The sequence below is a fragment of the Anopheles maculipalpis genome, chromosome 3RL (genome assembly GCF_943734695.1).
Source record: "Anopheles maculipalpis chromosome 3RL, idAnoMacuDA_375_x, whole genome shotgun sequence".
NCBI classification, from domain to species: Eukaryota; Metazoa; Arthropoda; class Insecta; order Diptera; family Culicidae; genus Anopheles; species Anopheles maculipalpis.
Window position 1 is genome coordinate 87,685,287 of NC_064872.1, and position 14,473 is coordinate 87,699,759.

Consider the following 14,473-nt stretch of genomic DNA (forward strand, 5'->3'; position numbering starts at 1 on the left):
TCGGATCTTCCATTGCAACAGACGACAACCTTAGCAGTTTCCTAAATGGAGATCATCAATCCAAACGCGGCCATTCTTACCAACTTTGAGGTTATGACGACGCTTAAGGACATGAAAAACAGTAAGAAAAAGTACGGTTTGCGGAATCTTGCGACGATCACGTACGAAACGGTACAATATCTGGAGGACACACCCTGCAAGGAGCAAACGTCGGCCGGCATCGTTGAGTTTCTGCAGGCGATGAAGGAATTCAACCTGACCAAGAACGAATGCTTGATGATGGTAAATGATCCACCCTCGTCCCCGCTACACATACAGCTGATGATAGAGGACTCGGACGAACGGCTGACGGAGGAACAGGTCAGCCGGATACTGGAGCAAGGGGCCAAACTCAAACCAGCGGCAGCCGGACAAAACTCCACGTTAGAGCAAGGGACAGATGGATAGCTAGCACGCTTTTGGCGGGTGTAACACAGGTGTTTTTGAACACATTTCAATTGCCGTGTTTGATCACATTCTGTAGCAAAACGTTTGGCAACAGATTTTTTGCATTGTTTCAGCAATTTTTCCATCGATCCGAACGATTCCAATTCCCAGCTAAGGAGGATTCTAATACTAAACTCACTTTTAGCGGTTTCATTTTCACTTCCGATCAGCAATCAGTATAAATACGACAGGTTTTTTTTTTTGTTCGGGGCCGGCGCACTCAAACACAACACACAGGGAAAGAAAGGTGGACGACCACTCTCAGATCGCGACTACAGTAGTTGGTAGCGATGCTGCTTTACTTTATAGTGTTGTGAATTTTCCGACCTGCCACCAAAGCGTCATTGAAAACTGGAGAAAGGGACGATTTTCCAACTCCCTCTGTACTGTTTTCTTGTGGGCCCATTTCCTTTAGAGAGAAAGAGACATACAGAACGAGAGAGAGAGAGAGAGAGAGAGAGAGGGGGGGGGGGAATACCTTTACTCCTTTCGGGATCGGATGGATGGATGGATGGATGGATTAGAAGCATTTCCTAAGCCATATTCAGCATCTATTCACTGCGCCACCGGTCTCAGCATTTGGGCATGGTGTCTACATTCAATAAGGCGCAGCCTAAGGCTCAAGTTCCGTTTATATTTTCCACCGAGTGAAGGTATACTGCATGGGTTTGAGGGTTGCTCGAAAAGAATCTTCGGTTTTGGAATATTAAACCGCAACTAGCTAAGGTGAATGTGAGGATAATGTTTAACAAATAATTTGAAAGAACGATCGAAGCCATATAGTTTCATCTCAGAAAGCCTCTTGTCCATGTACACACTGATGTATCCTTAGGCTGTATCGACAATTTGCAGCCTAGCATCCTCCTTGTGTGTTTTTCAACTGAGGTATTAGCGGTACTGACCAGATATATGTTATTGAGGGTGATGTTATTTATCATCTAAGACGTGTGAAGTTTTGTGTGAATTCTTCAAAATGTTGTTTCTTATACGTTTCTTACGTTTGAGATTGATTGATTATCCAAAGCGAGTATTTTATTTTTGCTCGTCGATCTTTTACCGTTCATAGTGCACATCTCACAATAACTAATAATAGAATGTAAGTAAAAATGGAAAACCTAATAAGGATAATATAATTATTCCAACCTTTTTCGTTAAATTGTTTAAACACGTTGCATTATTAATGAGATAATGAGAACTAAACTGTAGCTGGCGACAAATGAAGCATAATAAACATGTTAAACAAATAATTTGATTCTTTTCTGTTGGAAATGCTGCTGAATGATGTATTGAGAATGAGATGTTCTCCAAAAATGTAATGATAATGCTTGTTATCAACCATATAAAAAGCTCTAGAGTATAATTAATTGAATTAAATATGGTTTGAAAAGGGTTGAATAGTTAATTCATTATTATAGAGTGATCTTCACATTTCACTAGGAATCATAAGTTTGTTGTATATTATCTCTCCGAAAGCACACGTCTGTAGTAACTTTGCGACCGAACCTCGTGTCGACCCGCTTTTCCTTCCTCTGCGAGCTTGTCGGATAGTTAAACAACTGGCCGGTTTTGTGCGTGGAAAACTGGTTCCCTTGTCGGAAGATCACCTCGATCGCTCGACACTGCCGGTGGGATGAAAGGGGGATGTGATGTTGCTGTTGCTTCTGGTTCGCTAATGAGCATACTTGAACGCCTGAATACACAGAGCAGAAGAGAGCATACAGATTCAAACGTACGCACTAATGTTTGGCCCATGAACCGAGGTGTTTATGGTGATACAATGTAAAAATAATAAATTTTTCGTGTGTGAACATGGCTCAAATATTGGCTCTATTATGTCACCGGGAAACCATTTTCACCCGGGAAACATTTTTGCACACCCATTCACATGTATGTTTTATTATTATTTAGTTTTTTATTTCGAATGCGTTTTTTCTCTCTTTTTATTGTAGGTTTGCCAATTGGTGACATCTTGGTGGAACTTCCTGTGGAAATCTGTCATCAAATAAGGAAAAGTAGCTGCGGCTAGCCAGCGATCATCGGCAGGCGACAAAGTAGTAGTATAAAACACGATTGTCGGAACGATCGAATTGAACTACGAAAATTTGTATTAGCTGAGCTGTAACGAGGAAGAATTTGGAAAAAGACAGCTATCAATCACTAAACCATCTCATCGTCAGCCTTCTTTCGTTCCTATCCTATTTTGCTTGATTTGCTGCGCGGTGCTGATGTTGTTGTTTTCCAGCAGAAAGGGCGGAACCGTTGTGATCTAAAATCGAAAGAAAATACAAAGAAAAAACCGGAAACCACGTGTTGGTACGAGCGGTCGCGGGCGACACTGCTTGCACTGTCGTCGGTTTTCTCTACAAGTGCTACAAGCTACACGTGCAACAGAAGCAGTAAGAAGCAGCAACCATGAGTGTGATCATTCGTCTGCAGAACCTGCCCTTGGCAGCGAATGCGTCCGATGTGCGCTCCTTTTTCAAGGGTCTGTCGATTCCTGACGGTGGCGTCCATATCGTTGGCGGTGCGCTCGGTGATGCGTTTATAGCGTTCAGGTTTGTATCGATTCCGTTTCCTTATTTTACCGACTGTTTGTAAAGCACATTAACTTTTTTTTATTGGCATGCTGGCTGGTGGGTAATATTACATTCTGATGATGTTGATGAAGCGAGAGAAAACAGCCGAAAGTGTGCTTTTGTAGCGTCCCATTTGGGGGAGGGCAGGATGGGATGGATTTCTTTGACGATATCTTAAGACATTTACTAAAGCCAAAATGATTTTCAATATTCCGGATCGCACTTTCACAGATTACCCAAATATTGGACTTGTTGTTAAACGCCGGAAGTAATTTTTGTTCAAGAGTTCAACAATCGGCTAAGATTCAGAACCTTTCAGGGATGTCTGTGACTCAAAATTCAAGTTAAGACAAAATTTTTCATTTGCGTTAATTATTGCCCTCTGATGTATCATTCAGTATCAAACATTGTCGTATCACTGGCCAGTTGAAAACATGTGGCTGAAACATGTGTAACATTACAGGTGAAATGGTTACCAGGTTGAGATATTTGATTTACAATTGCCATTATAACCTCATGATATTTTTCATATATTCAATTTCCTTATGGATGACTAAACTTCTTAGAACGAAAGAAATCCCTCTAAGAATAGTTGAAGTTGTAAAAATTTTTAACATTAGTGTTCAGCTTTTCTGAGCCCGCAAATTTTCCGTACACTATGTTTATGAGAATAAGGACACCTTTGGCTAGCAAGTATGGTACCAGGGCACGTTGAAGTTTGGAATATTGATGAGGCATTTTTATTTGAAACATCCTAGACGGTCCATCTTCCCCAGGGTGTCCATCTTTCCAGATGATTGATCGATCACTTCATTGCATTCCATCAACTAACTATAAGCACGTACATATGTTCCGTTATACAACCTTACATTTCCCCGTAAACGTAATAGAAGGGACACATCATTATTCCGTTGTGCAACCGAAGAAACACATAATCCTGAGAAGTAATTTCACAATATCAACACGCCATCAGAAAGATTCTTCGCGTCTCCTCCGAGTAGTTTTGCCTAACATGCAACGCTGTGTGTCATACATGTACCGAACCGTTGTTGGCGGGGTATAATATTTTGCGTTATCGATTCGTTGTACTGCCGCGCTCAGTACCATAACTAATCTGGAATCGAATTCGCTAGACCATTTCTTCTCCACTAGCAGCCCAGCCGGTTGACGTGTTTATTTTCTTTGCACACACCAAATACCACCGGTCACCGGTGGTCCCGCGTGTCCGTCTGAGCCGAGAAACTAGTTATTAAGGTTCGAACCCGGCGATCGGTAGCTATAGGTAGATTATATCATCAAAAGAGGAGGAAAACGAACGTACTCGGAACCTCCCGAACTGACTCACATGCACCCGGGTGGTTTTGCCAGTCGGAAGTGCAAATAGCCAGATAAGTTACTATTGCAGGATCGTTTCGAATAACGCGTAATCGTCGATCGTGTTATGCTTGAGATTACGCCGAGACTAGATGGTGTCGTTGGGTCAGAGACAGAGAGTTATGCTGAGCAAAAAAATAAAACTCACGTTTTCATGTCGCCATGCTCAGGACAAGTCGTAGAAATCCGCGATTCAGAAGCGAAGAAGATATGGCTGGCAAGTTTTTTTTTCTTCTCTTTCTGTACACTGTGTCATACAAACGTATTCGTGTAAAGCTCATTGATTGGCGATAAAAACCTGACGAAGGTAGCTTTTAGGTATCTTGTTTTATGCGCGTTACATATGGTACCATGATGATGATGATGATGGTGATAAAGATGGTGGGGCATGGTAGTGGGGTGAGTATGATGACGATGCTTCTACTTTCTTTCACGATCAAGTTCGTTGCATTGCGTTTCGGGTGCACATTTCGCAGACCATTCGTACGTGCATTATAAGGAAGAGGTACAAGAAAGTGCAACAAAAAACTGGATTCTCCCTGGAACTCGCTCTGCTGGATGAATCTGGTCTGGTGCTGGGGCTGGTGCTTACTGCGGGTGAGGGTACGTAGTGTAATGTTTATCATTTCGTTTTCATTTGGTGCACATTGTGCGATAGTAGCTCATGTTTAGTCAGACATTTCGAAACGCGCGTAGGCCGTTGTGCTCTGGCTGCCATGGTCATGCTATATGTCGAGGCAATGCTGTCTGCACATGCTATGACGGGGGACCGGACCTCCATAGGGAGAGGTTCATTCGTCTGATCTGGTTTTTGCGATCATGTACAAAATAGGATCACCTTTGGGAGTGGCTAATTGGCCGTAATGAGACACATTTTTCAAGACTAGGAAACCTTAACATTTCTGTGAAGGAGGTAAACAACATCTCATCCGCTTTGATTTATGCCATGCAATTGAGGGAACAGTGAAATCTGCGACTGAGTTTCAGAAAAGAAATGAATCAGATTTTTCTTGTGTAAAATGACTATGCAACAAAACTACAACAAATAACTCATTGGATCAACATTTTGCATAAATCTTAACGTTTCGGATTTATCAAAAAGCATATTGCCAAACATATTGCTATCCGATATTGGTTGGTCTAACGGTAATTACCTGATACCAAAGCCCTAACGGTTGTAAACGGTCGTTTTTTAGCTATTACTGGGGCTAGATGATGAATTGCTGCTTCGTCTAGGCTACTGAATGATTCGATAGGGCACCTCTATAGATATTTGCTAAAGAAATTCTGTTAATCACTGATGTGGTTAATAGTTTGAAAGACTTTTCGAATATACTTTTCCTCTTTCAGTGCAGTGAAAGAGTGCAGTCACATGGACGGCTTGGCTCCATATTGTCTTAGATATTTTCTACCATTTATAACGATGTTTTGAAACTATATTATCAATAAATGTCGATCAGGATATGTATGGTTGTTAGAATACACACTGGAAAGTAATAAATATATTCTCAATTTTCTATTGCTTGATTATAATATTGATGGAATTTTCTGAACAGGTTTTTTTCGACCATGAAATTTCCTTTGGACCTTATTACGGATGACACATGCAATACAATTTCACCAGCTTACGCATTAGATCGTTTTGTGTCATTTATAGACAGTTAAAAAATATTAAAACAAAATAAAACTTTTAAAAAAATAATACTAAAAATTTACCAAGTACGGATAGCATATTAGTGTAACAGGTCGTCTGTTTTAAGTAAAGATGACTTTATTATATGAACTCTTAAACAGAATTCTACGACCTTTCTATCATGATAAAGGTAACAACGACACATTTTAACGGTTTAACGGTAAGTATGTTGAGAATAACGGAATTGGATATTATCCAAAAGAATATCTTCTATGAGCACCATTTTTGAGAATCCTGATGGAATTCTAGGACACTCTCTCTCTCTCTCTACGAAGAAAAAGTTTCTTTCCCTGGTTTGGTTTTGGTTCGTTTAAATCAATTTCAGAAGCTGTGTAATATCCGTAATGCCTCAGCAATGCTAGTAAGAATGTTATCGCTTCGTTAGCCACCAATTCACAAAAAGCACTATTCTATGTATTCCTTTTTTGTTACTTCTTTTTTTCTTCCTGTACAAATTTTAGCACCGACGAAGATGCACGCCAAGCTATGTCGCTTAACGGAGCTTACATTAAAAATGAACCAGTGTCGCTCCTACTTTCATCCCGTGCCGAAATGCAGAAGGTGATCGATCAGGCACGGAAGGCTGCCCTTGCGTACATGCAGCTTAAACAGGGTGCTGCATCATCGGCAGCGTCCCTAAAGGTTGCATCACCACAGACGAACAACAGCATACCAACGGCATTGTTAGCTGGAATAAATCAAAAAGTAAACACGATCGCAAGTGTGTCATCGTTTAACGTGGCACCGCAAGTTAAAGCAACATCAGCCACCACCGTACAACAACCGCAACCACCGGTAATATCGTTGGCTGGCTTTTTAGCGAAAGCTTCCACCGGTCAGCGGAATAATGTCCCGGCCGTAGCATCGAACACGACGGCACCGGTTGCATCGTTAAGTCCGCTGCTGGCCCAAGGATCTGCTTACAACGAAATACCTGGATTGTCCTTTCTTTCCTCCGACGGGACAGCGTCCGGTGGTGATGTTGCTGTAGTTTCTCCGCTCACGGGAACTGCAACGCAGCCGACGGCCAATGGTTCACTTGCCGGGTGGCTTTCGGCATTGAGTGGAGCCGCTTCGAAGGGAGGACCGATTGTGAACGATGTCATTGTACCGCGTCCGATCATTGTGAAGGATTCGAGTCCGTGGAAATTTTTGAAAAAGGATCGTCGCAGTCGTAGTCGTTCTGTTTCACGCGAGCGTTCATACCGGAGAAGTAGTCGATCGTCTTCCCGCGACCGTGACGGGCGTCGTCGTAGTCGCTCGTCGTCTCGTGACAGAAGACAAAAGCGAGACGGAAACAGTCGATCATCGTCGCGCGAACGTAACAGCCGTTGGTCACGCAGCTCCAGCCGTGAGTATGGTGGTCGAAATCGTTCCAGAAATAGTCGCAGCCGTAGCTCCAGTCGTGACCGGTTTGGACGAAGGCGTCAAAGAAGTCGTTCGCGATCGCGCGATCGTCGCAGCCGTGACAGTAACAGCCGTGATCGGTACGACGGTGCATCGCACAGTGGTCGATCGAATCGAGTTTCTCGTTTTTCGGACAGAGGTTCGTCCGATTTCATCGGTCAGCAACAATTGCAACAAAATGCGATGGTTGAACCCATCTACGGGCTTCACACGGTACCCGGTGTGGACGGTGGTGTCGGTGGTCGCTCACGGTTCGGACCAAGCCAACCGGGACACTTTTCAACGATTAGTGGCAAAATATCGCCCAGCTCGTTTGGCAATGGGATGATGAATGGTGGTGGCGTTTTTCGCAACACTTCACCTCTTCCGGATAGTGTGTACTCGGGCAACACCACTAACCCAACCAATAGTGGGCCGACTTCGAGCGATTTCTCGGTGAAACTTTCAAACTTTGAGCTTTCTACAGGGTACGGTGAGATTCGACGGTTCTTTAAGTCACACATGATTTCTACGCAAGGTATCAAGATGATTAACGATCAACATGGCCGACGGACGGGCACTGCTTACATTCAGTTTCTGCGCAAAGAAGGGAAAGAGAGTGCGCTGATGCGCGACGGTACACTAATGCGACGGGCACGCGTGAGGATTGAGTCCATAACGGATCACGAGTTTGAATCGGCGATTGACTCTTTCAGACCGGGTAATGAAACGAATCCGCAGGATCAGTCAGGCTGGAGGGATGGCCGTTCTGCTAATTCCTGGAAAATGAGCCACGACGATCAAAATGTTGCGGGAGGAGCAGAAGATTCGAGCGATAGACATCGTAACCAGTCGTCGGGTAATGGTGGTACGGGACAGTCTACCGCTCTCACGGTGTGGAACTTACCGTCCTTTACCACCGCGCAGGACATCATGAAAATGTTTTCCGATTTCACCGTTGTCGAGGTGCTGATCATACCAAACCGTTACGCACCGAAGCAGATGGATGGATATGTAAAGTTTCACCGACCGGAAGATGCCCGAGAAGCGTGGTCTCAGCTGCATCGACATTACATCGGCAGCAAGAAGGTGACGGTACGGGCGTGTGAGGAAACAGACTACCAGATGGTGAAGGAAGAGTACGAGAATCCGGTATCGGTGGAGGATAGTCCATCACAGCAGCATAACAATGATGAACAGAACGAGCAGGACGATGGTCCTGCGAATAATTCCGATACCGAGAATGTGAATGGAAACAATTGCAACAATGGTGACAACAACGATAATGGCCAGCAAACTCTTCCCAACAAGCAAGGCACACGATGGGGTTCGATTGATAGGAGTATGGACGAACAGAATAATATATCTGCACCGTTGACAAATATGATGGACGGACAGCGACGGATGGATGGTGATCCCGGTGCCAATTCGGATACGAACAGTTCCTGGCACTACCGTGATCCTCGTAGGCGCCAGGACGACGATTCTGGAGACAACGGTGATGATAGTAACAACAGTAACTTCAACAATAAATTCAACATGAACAACGGCAATAAACCGATCCGGCTTCATCTTGATCCTCGCAAGCATTACAACCGGCTCGGTGGCGCTAATACCCCCATGGACAACAGTGAGATGTTCCAGCGCACTAACTGGTTGTTACTTCGGAACGTGGACTTCCATGTGTACGAGGAGGATGTGTATGCGTTTTTTGGTAACGATGGGTTCCAGGCGAAAACGGTAATGCTCGTGCACAACGAGCGTGGTGGCCGTACGGGCGAATGTTTGGTAGAGTTTGGATCGCCGAGCGAAGCGCACCATGCCGAATCGAAATCGTCCCAGAATCTTGGCCGTCGGAAAGTATTCGCTAGCCATCTTGATCGGGGCCAGGTAGCGGATCTTATGGCACGGTTCAACGCGATCGCACAGGGTTTACAGCCTTCGTACTGGTTGCCGGACCATCTGCAGAACGACAGTAATGGAAATGGAAATAATGACCAGGAGCAGAATGATGATGATGATGATGATCCGGAGAAGAATCAGGGCGTTGGGTGTGGACCGTACCGCACTTCAACGGTTGGTTTGCTAAACCTGGCATACAAAACGACGGTGGAAGATGTGCAGAATTTCTTTGAGGAGTTTAATCTACCGCCGGAAAACATACGGCGTCGGTTCCTGGACAATGGGCAACCCACCGGGGAAGCTATGGTACGCTTCCAGAACCATCACGATGCAGAAAAGGCGCTAAACGAGTATCAAAACAGACGGCTATTTGGTAGGAACGTGCGAATCCGATTGATCAATGACGACTGAAAGGAGGAGAAGGAGCAAGAGGTGAAAGTGGAGGGTTGCAGTGCCGCAAAGCTCCCTAGCTTATGGAAGTAAAGACTTTTAGGAGAATCCATCACACATAGATCAGATCAGATTGGGAGATGGGAAAAGCAAACGGAAAGTAAAGCAAGTTCCTCGTCAGACATTGTTCAATAGGAGTTGCTCTTTTGTAATAAACTTTCGTTTATTACATAAAAAAGCGAAGTTAAAATTTGTACATAGTTAGTTTCTAGAAAACGCCGTGATGCAGTTTGCACAGAATTGCAGTGTATTAAGTTAATAATGTACTTTACTAATTTTGTACAATCAATTAAATAAACAGTGTAAGTATACATAATAAGAGTTTTTTATGAATAATAAAATAATGTAGCTTTGTGCGAAATTCTACCTACTTGTGTATCAAATTTACTGAACATTTGAATGAGAAAATAGTATTAAATGTGGATGACTGGTTAGGTGTATGAGAAGTACGCGATTGGGGCTCAAGTTTTGGGCAAACATAAATTATAATTTAATGCATACTTTGAGGTAAGTTTGGCCTACTTCAGCCGGATCCACGAACTAGTTGATACTGCACTAAATATTGGCATCTAATTAAATTATCGATGCATAAACGATTCCATGGACCGGTTTCGGAACGGTTTGCTGACGACAGTGCCTTGTCACGCTTAGTTGGTTGGAAATTCATGAGCGAATGAGCGTGTCTATGAAACTAATTTCGTGGTAATTTGGACAGTGTTTTCGAGCCGTTTTTTGGTAGAAATAATCAGGCAAGGCGACTATTTGCCAGCTATCTGCATGAGGCAAATTCGGAAAACTCTTCCTGTGTTGTGGCTGAATAATTCATATGTACATATTATGATGACCGAGCGTACCAAGGTTACTACGACGGGATGATTTATGCAGAGTAGAAATAGTAACTGGCGAAGGCATATGAAATAGTCTGCCAGTATACCCGTGCTTCCAGGTTAAAGCTCAGCTAAGAAGGTTAAGCTGCTTCAAGTCATCATACCCTTTATGCATCGACGAGCATGCAATGTAAACCATAATCGTAGTAACCATTTAGTGCGTAAGGGCAAACATACATTTACCATGTGCTCGCTCGAAGCTTTCGTAGTCAGGTTCTAGCTAGCGTTGGCCACTTCCATCGAATCCAGTTGCAGCAGCTTAAGATTTTGCCGGTTTGGGTTTGGTGCAAATATTGACGTCGGCGTTTTCCCGTTTGTATTTATGCAACTCGTACTCAAACAACCATCAACCAGAGCGGAGGGAAATCGTTCAGAGTGTGAGTAGTACGTTTGTTCGTCTGCAAGTCCCTTTCGGTTGCTTGCCACAGCAAATATGGTGCTAGCCCGTACCGTTTCGTTTTCACTGCAGCTTGGCTCTCCCAGGAACGGTTTGGTTAGCCAACATTGAATATTCCAACATGTTCTGTGGCCAACCGACGGTACCAGAAATTCCCTGCTCTGTTAAACGCCCAACAAGCTATGGAAGGGCATATTTTAGGCCATGCCCAAGAAGCAACAGCAGCAGTAGGTGCAACCCAGTACGGTAAGTTTAAATATTTTATTTCGCATATTTTACCATACCGGCCATGAAGTTCGACCTCGTCGGTTGACTGATGCTGATGATGGTGGTCCCGATTGCTTCATGGTTCGCATAAAGTAATGAGTTTAAATGGTAGGCAGACGGTGTAAATGGGTTAAGGTTGGTCGTTCGCAAACATCTACTTTATCGCTACCTCGCCCCAGAGACACGCGAGAGTCGGCACTTATCGAATGAAGGATAGAAACCTCTTCGAGAAGCTGCTAAAAATAGGTCAATGGGTTATTTTACAATTTGTAGCTAGTTGGAATTGACGAAATTGAATTTTAACAGTTCAATTGATGGTCCACCCTGTAGGTATTAATTGTTACCATCACACCATCGAGTATTTTTAGTGTTTAGATAGTCTATTTTTATACCATACTTGCTTGAAGCTGCTCTACCTGTGCATAGCAGTCGTGGCCGAGTGGTTAAGGCGTCTGACTCGAAATCAGATTCCCTCTGGGAGCGTAGGTTCGAATCCTACCGGCTGCGCGCGAGAGCGAGAGAGATAGAGGGTGAGTATGGAAGGAGAAGGGAAAACTCACTTTTTCATTTTTCAATCAAAATAGTGTAATAGCGTGTAAATTGCGTTTGGAAGGTTGTAAATGTGTGGATCACAACAACATTCCTCTTAGGTTCAACGATCTCTCAACGTGTGGGGGTTTGTATGTGTGTGAATAAATTTTTTGGAGCGTGTATGATACATTACTTTTGTCCAGCTGCACTTACAGTTTTCTATTTCCCACGTTCCATGTTTCTCTCCCGTTTGGAAATGGAATGAAACTACAGAGAACATAATAAAGCATGCAAATGTGTGCACTTTTACTCGATCGATCTGTCACTGCCCCGGGTGGGACACACGGCGAGCATACGAACGGAGTTTGGTCAGTTTTATGTTATATGTTTTGCATTTTCTGTTTGTTTTTGTTTGCCCGAGAATTACTACTGTTTGCGTGGGTCGTAAATTTTCCACCCTAAAATCGCATAATAAGCGGATAAGCCCTCCCGGTGTAAAGCTCAATGATGCGTGGAAATGTGAGCTTTCTTTCGCCTTTCATTCCCCTTTGCAGTGTAAAAGTTTCAATTTTTGCTTGCTTAAATAATTCCTCTCCCTTTTTTACTTCTCACTTTCCCTTTATTCAGCTGGTAAAAATTGCTATATTGCCGAAAGTGCATTGCCGGTTTGATGACCACACCACCGTTTCGATGCGCTTTTCGGTCGTTCGATAAGCATCACACTCGCACGCAGCAAGACACACGGGCGGACAAATAATAATACGCAGCCCGTGCAAAGCCTGTGTGCGTTCACTACTGCGTAAAAGTGGGATTGAAATGCAATTAATTTGGCTCAACAGTGGGCAGTGAAAGAATTCTGAGGGTGAAGGATATTTATTTCCATCGAATCAATATTTGCCTTTTGATCGTGATTTTTGGACGAGTGTTTGGTTTGTGTGTCCGGGTGGCGATGTATCCGGGCGAATAGTAAACTTTTGTACCATTCCGAGAGGGGGATTTGATCCGTAACAGATGCAAATATTCGTGTTTGCAAATAGAATTTAATAAATTTAAGGATCATGTGCACGCGATTTCATTGAACTACTAGGCGCCTCCATCACATGAGCATTTTTTGTTTTAAGAGTTCCTTTCACATTTTTTCGGGTGAAAAATTAAAATAATTTTATGTAAGTTGGAATGAATGTAAATAAAACAGATTGAACACAATAAAGTTAATAAAAATACAGTATTTTTGAATTTTACAATCATAAAACATGCAGATAGAAGGAGCTAACAGGTAAATGCTGTTAAAATTGTTATGGGAGCATAAATTTTTCTACCCCACTGACCATTAAGTAAAATGCAACGAAAACTCGCACGAAAGACGCTGTGAATCAGAACGAGAAACTATCTAACATGATGATGTACGGTTATGATAATTTTCCTAGGTTAAAGGCAAAAAAAAAAGACGATGAACAACCCACAACGCACCACAGCTATGAATTATGAGCTAGAGACGTTTGCTGCCAAGCACATTAGAAGATGCGGCGAAGATGTCTTTATCGTACCGTCGGAAGAAATAGGTTGCTCCGGGAAAGCTATCCAGCCACGGTACGGTGGGGAAAGCGGCTGGAGCTGTGTGTGTGTGGAGCTTAAAGAAAATAAGAACGTGTGCTGTTAATTTGTTCTGACAAAAAGGAATACCGTGCGATGGTACGAGTGTTTATCCGTCGAAAGGTAACTAAATTCAGGCTAATATAAACTTCCTTCCCACACACACACACACACACACACACACACACACACACACACGCATACACATACAGGGAATTCAGGGGCAAGTGTACATAATTCATTTCCAACAAGGAACGGTCGCGCAAAATGGGAAATGTTCTTTATATGTTTGCTCAGTGAGATGAAGTTTAATTGCTGTTGGCGGGAAACTTCCAAAAAACAGTTTCGAAACGAACACACTTTCATTGCTCATTTAACGAGCAGAAGAGGCCTATAAGTCAGTGCACTTGTGTGTATGTGTGGGGCGGCACATTGATTGACGATTTTTGCCTCCGTCTGGTTGATTGTTGTATCTATTTCGATCTCTCAACCAATATCCATAGAAACTGCAGGAGGAGCAACAAAGCGAAAAGGGTAAATAAAAATCTACTCCCGGTTTCTGTTTCCGGGAAAGAGGATTCTTATCCTTTCTCGAAATGAGCTCGGGTAAGAACGAAAAAATGCGAAACTTGTTCGAGTTTCGGAAGCTTTGGAGCTGTTTATTGTTTTAATTTCCGGTTCTGGCAGGAGATGCACAGCATTTGGACATGGGAAATAAAATCCCAACATTTCCGAGCAAAACGCGCACCAACCTTGGGATAAGTGTTTTACGATTTGTGTCGATCGATTCTACCCACCGTTCGGTTCGGTGCGATCGTAACGAACGAAAGCACAAAAATAACAGTCCATTTCGGAATGATGTTGTTTTTTTTATAGCCTCACACGGTAAAAGTTTTGTATCGACCCATCCAGATCAAACTCCAGTAACTGA

General features: G+C 43.2%; 3 protein-coding genes and 1 non-coding gene across 5 annotated transcripts in view; all 4 read left to right on the forward strand.

Annotated features, from left to right (window-relative positions):
- The first annotated feature begins 45 nt into the window (after positions 1–45).
- On the forward strand, positions 46–447 carry LOC126561146 (DNA-directed RNA polymerase III subunit RPC9). The gene has a single exon (XM_050217091.1). The coding sequence runs from the start codon at positions 46–48 to the stop codon at positions 445–447; it is 402 nt and encodes a 133-aa protein (XP_050073048.1).
- Positions 448–2,898: 2,451 nt separating this feature from the next.
- Positions 2,899–9,849, forward strand: LOC126561147 (uncharacterized). Its single transcript, XM_050217092.1, has 2 exons — positions 2,899–3,041; positions 6,591–9,849. The coding sequence occupies exons 1-2, from the start codon at positions 2,899–2,901 to the stop codon at positions 9,826–9,828; spliced, it is 3,381 nt and encodes a 1,126-aa protein (XP_050073049.1). The 3' UTR covers positions 9,829–9,849.
- Positions 9,850–11,843: 1,994 nt separating this feature from the next.
- On the forward strand, positions 11,844–11,925 carry Trnas-cga (transfer RNA serine (anticodon CGA)). The gene has a single exon. It is a non-coding gene; the product is annotated as a tRNA-Ser (tRNA).
- Positions 11,926–13,588: 1,663 nt separating this feature from the next.
- LOC126561345 (peroxidasin) overlaps positions 13,589–14,473 on the forward strand; it is a 71,031-nt gene continuing 70,146 nt past the window's right edge. For both annotated transcript variants that reach the window (XM_050217444.1, XM_050217445.1), the window contains exon 1: positions 13,589–13,597. The gene's annotated coding sequence lies outside the window, so the exon portion shown is untranslated. The remainder of the gene's footprint in view (positions 13,598–14,473) is intronic.

Coding starts and splice junctions, on each gene's coding strand:
- LOC126561146 (XM_050217091.1), top strand. CDS start 46: ATGGAGATCATCAATCCAAACGCGGCCATTCTTACCAACTTTGAGGTT.
- LOC126561147 (XM_050217092.1), top strand. CDS start 2,899: ATGAGTGTGATCATTCGTCTGCAGAACCTGCCCTTGGCAGCGAATGCG. Junction 3,042..6,590: donor GATGCGTTTATAGCGTTCAG/GTTTGTATCGAT, acceptor TACAAATTTTAG/CACCGACGAAGATGCACGCC.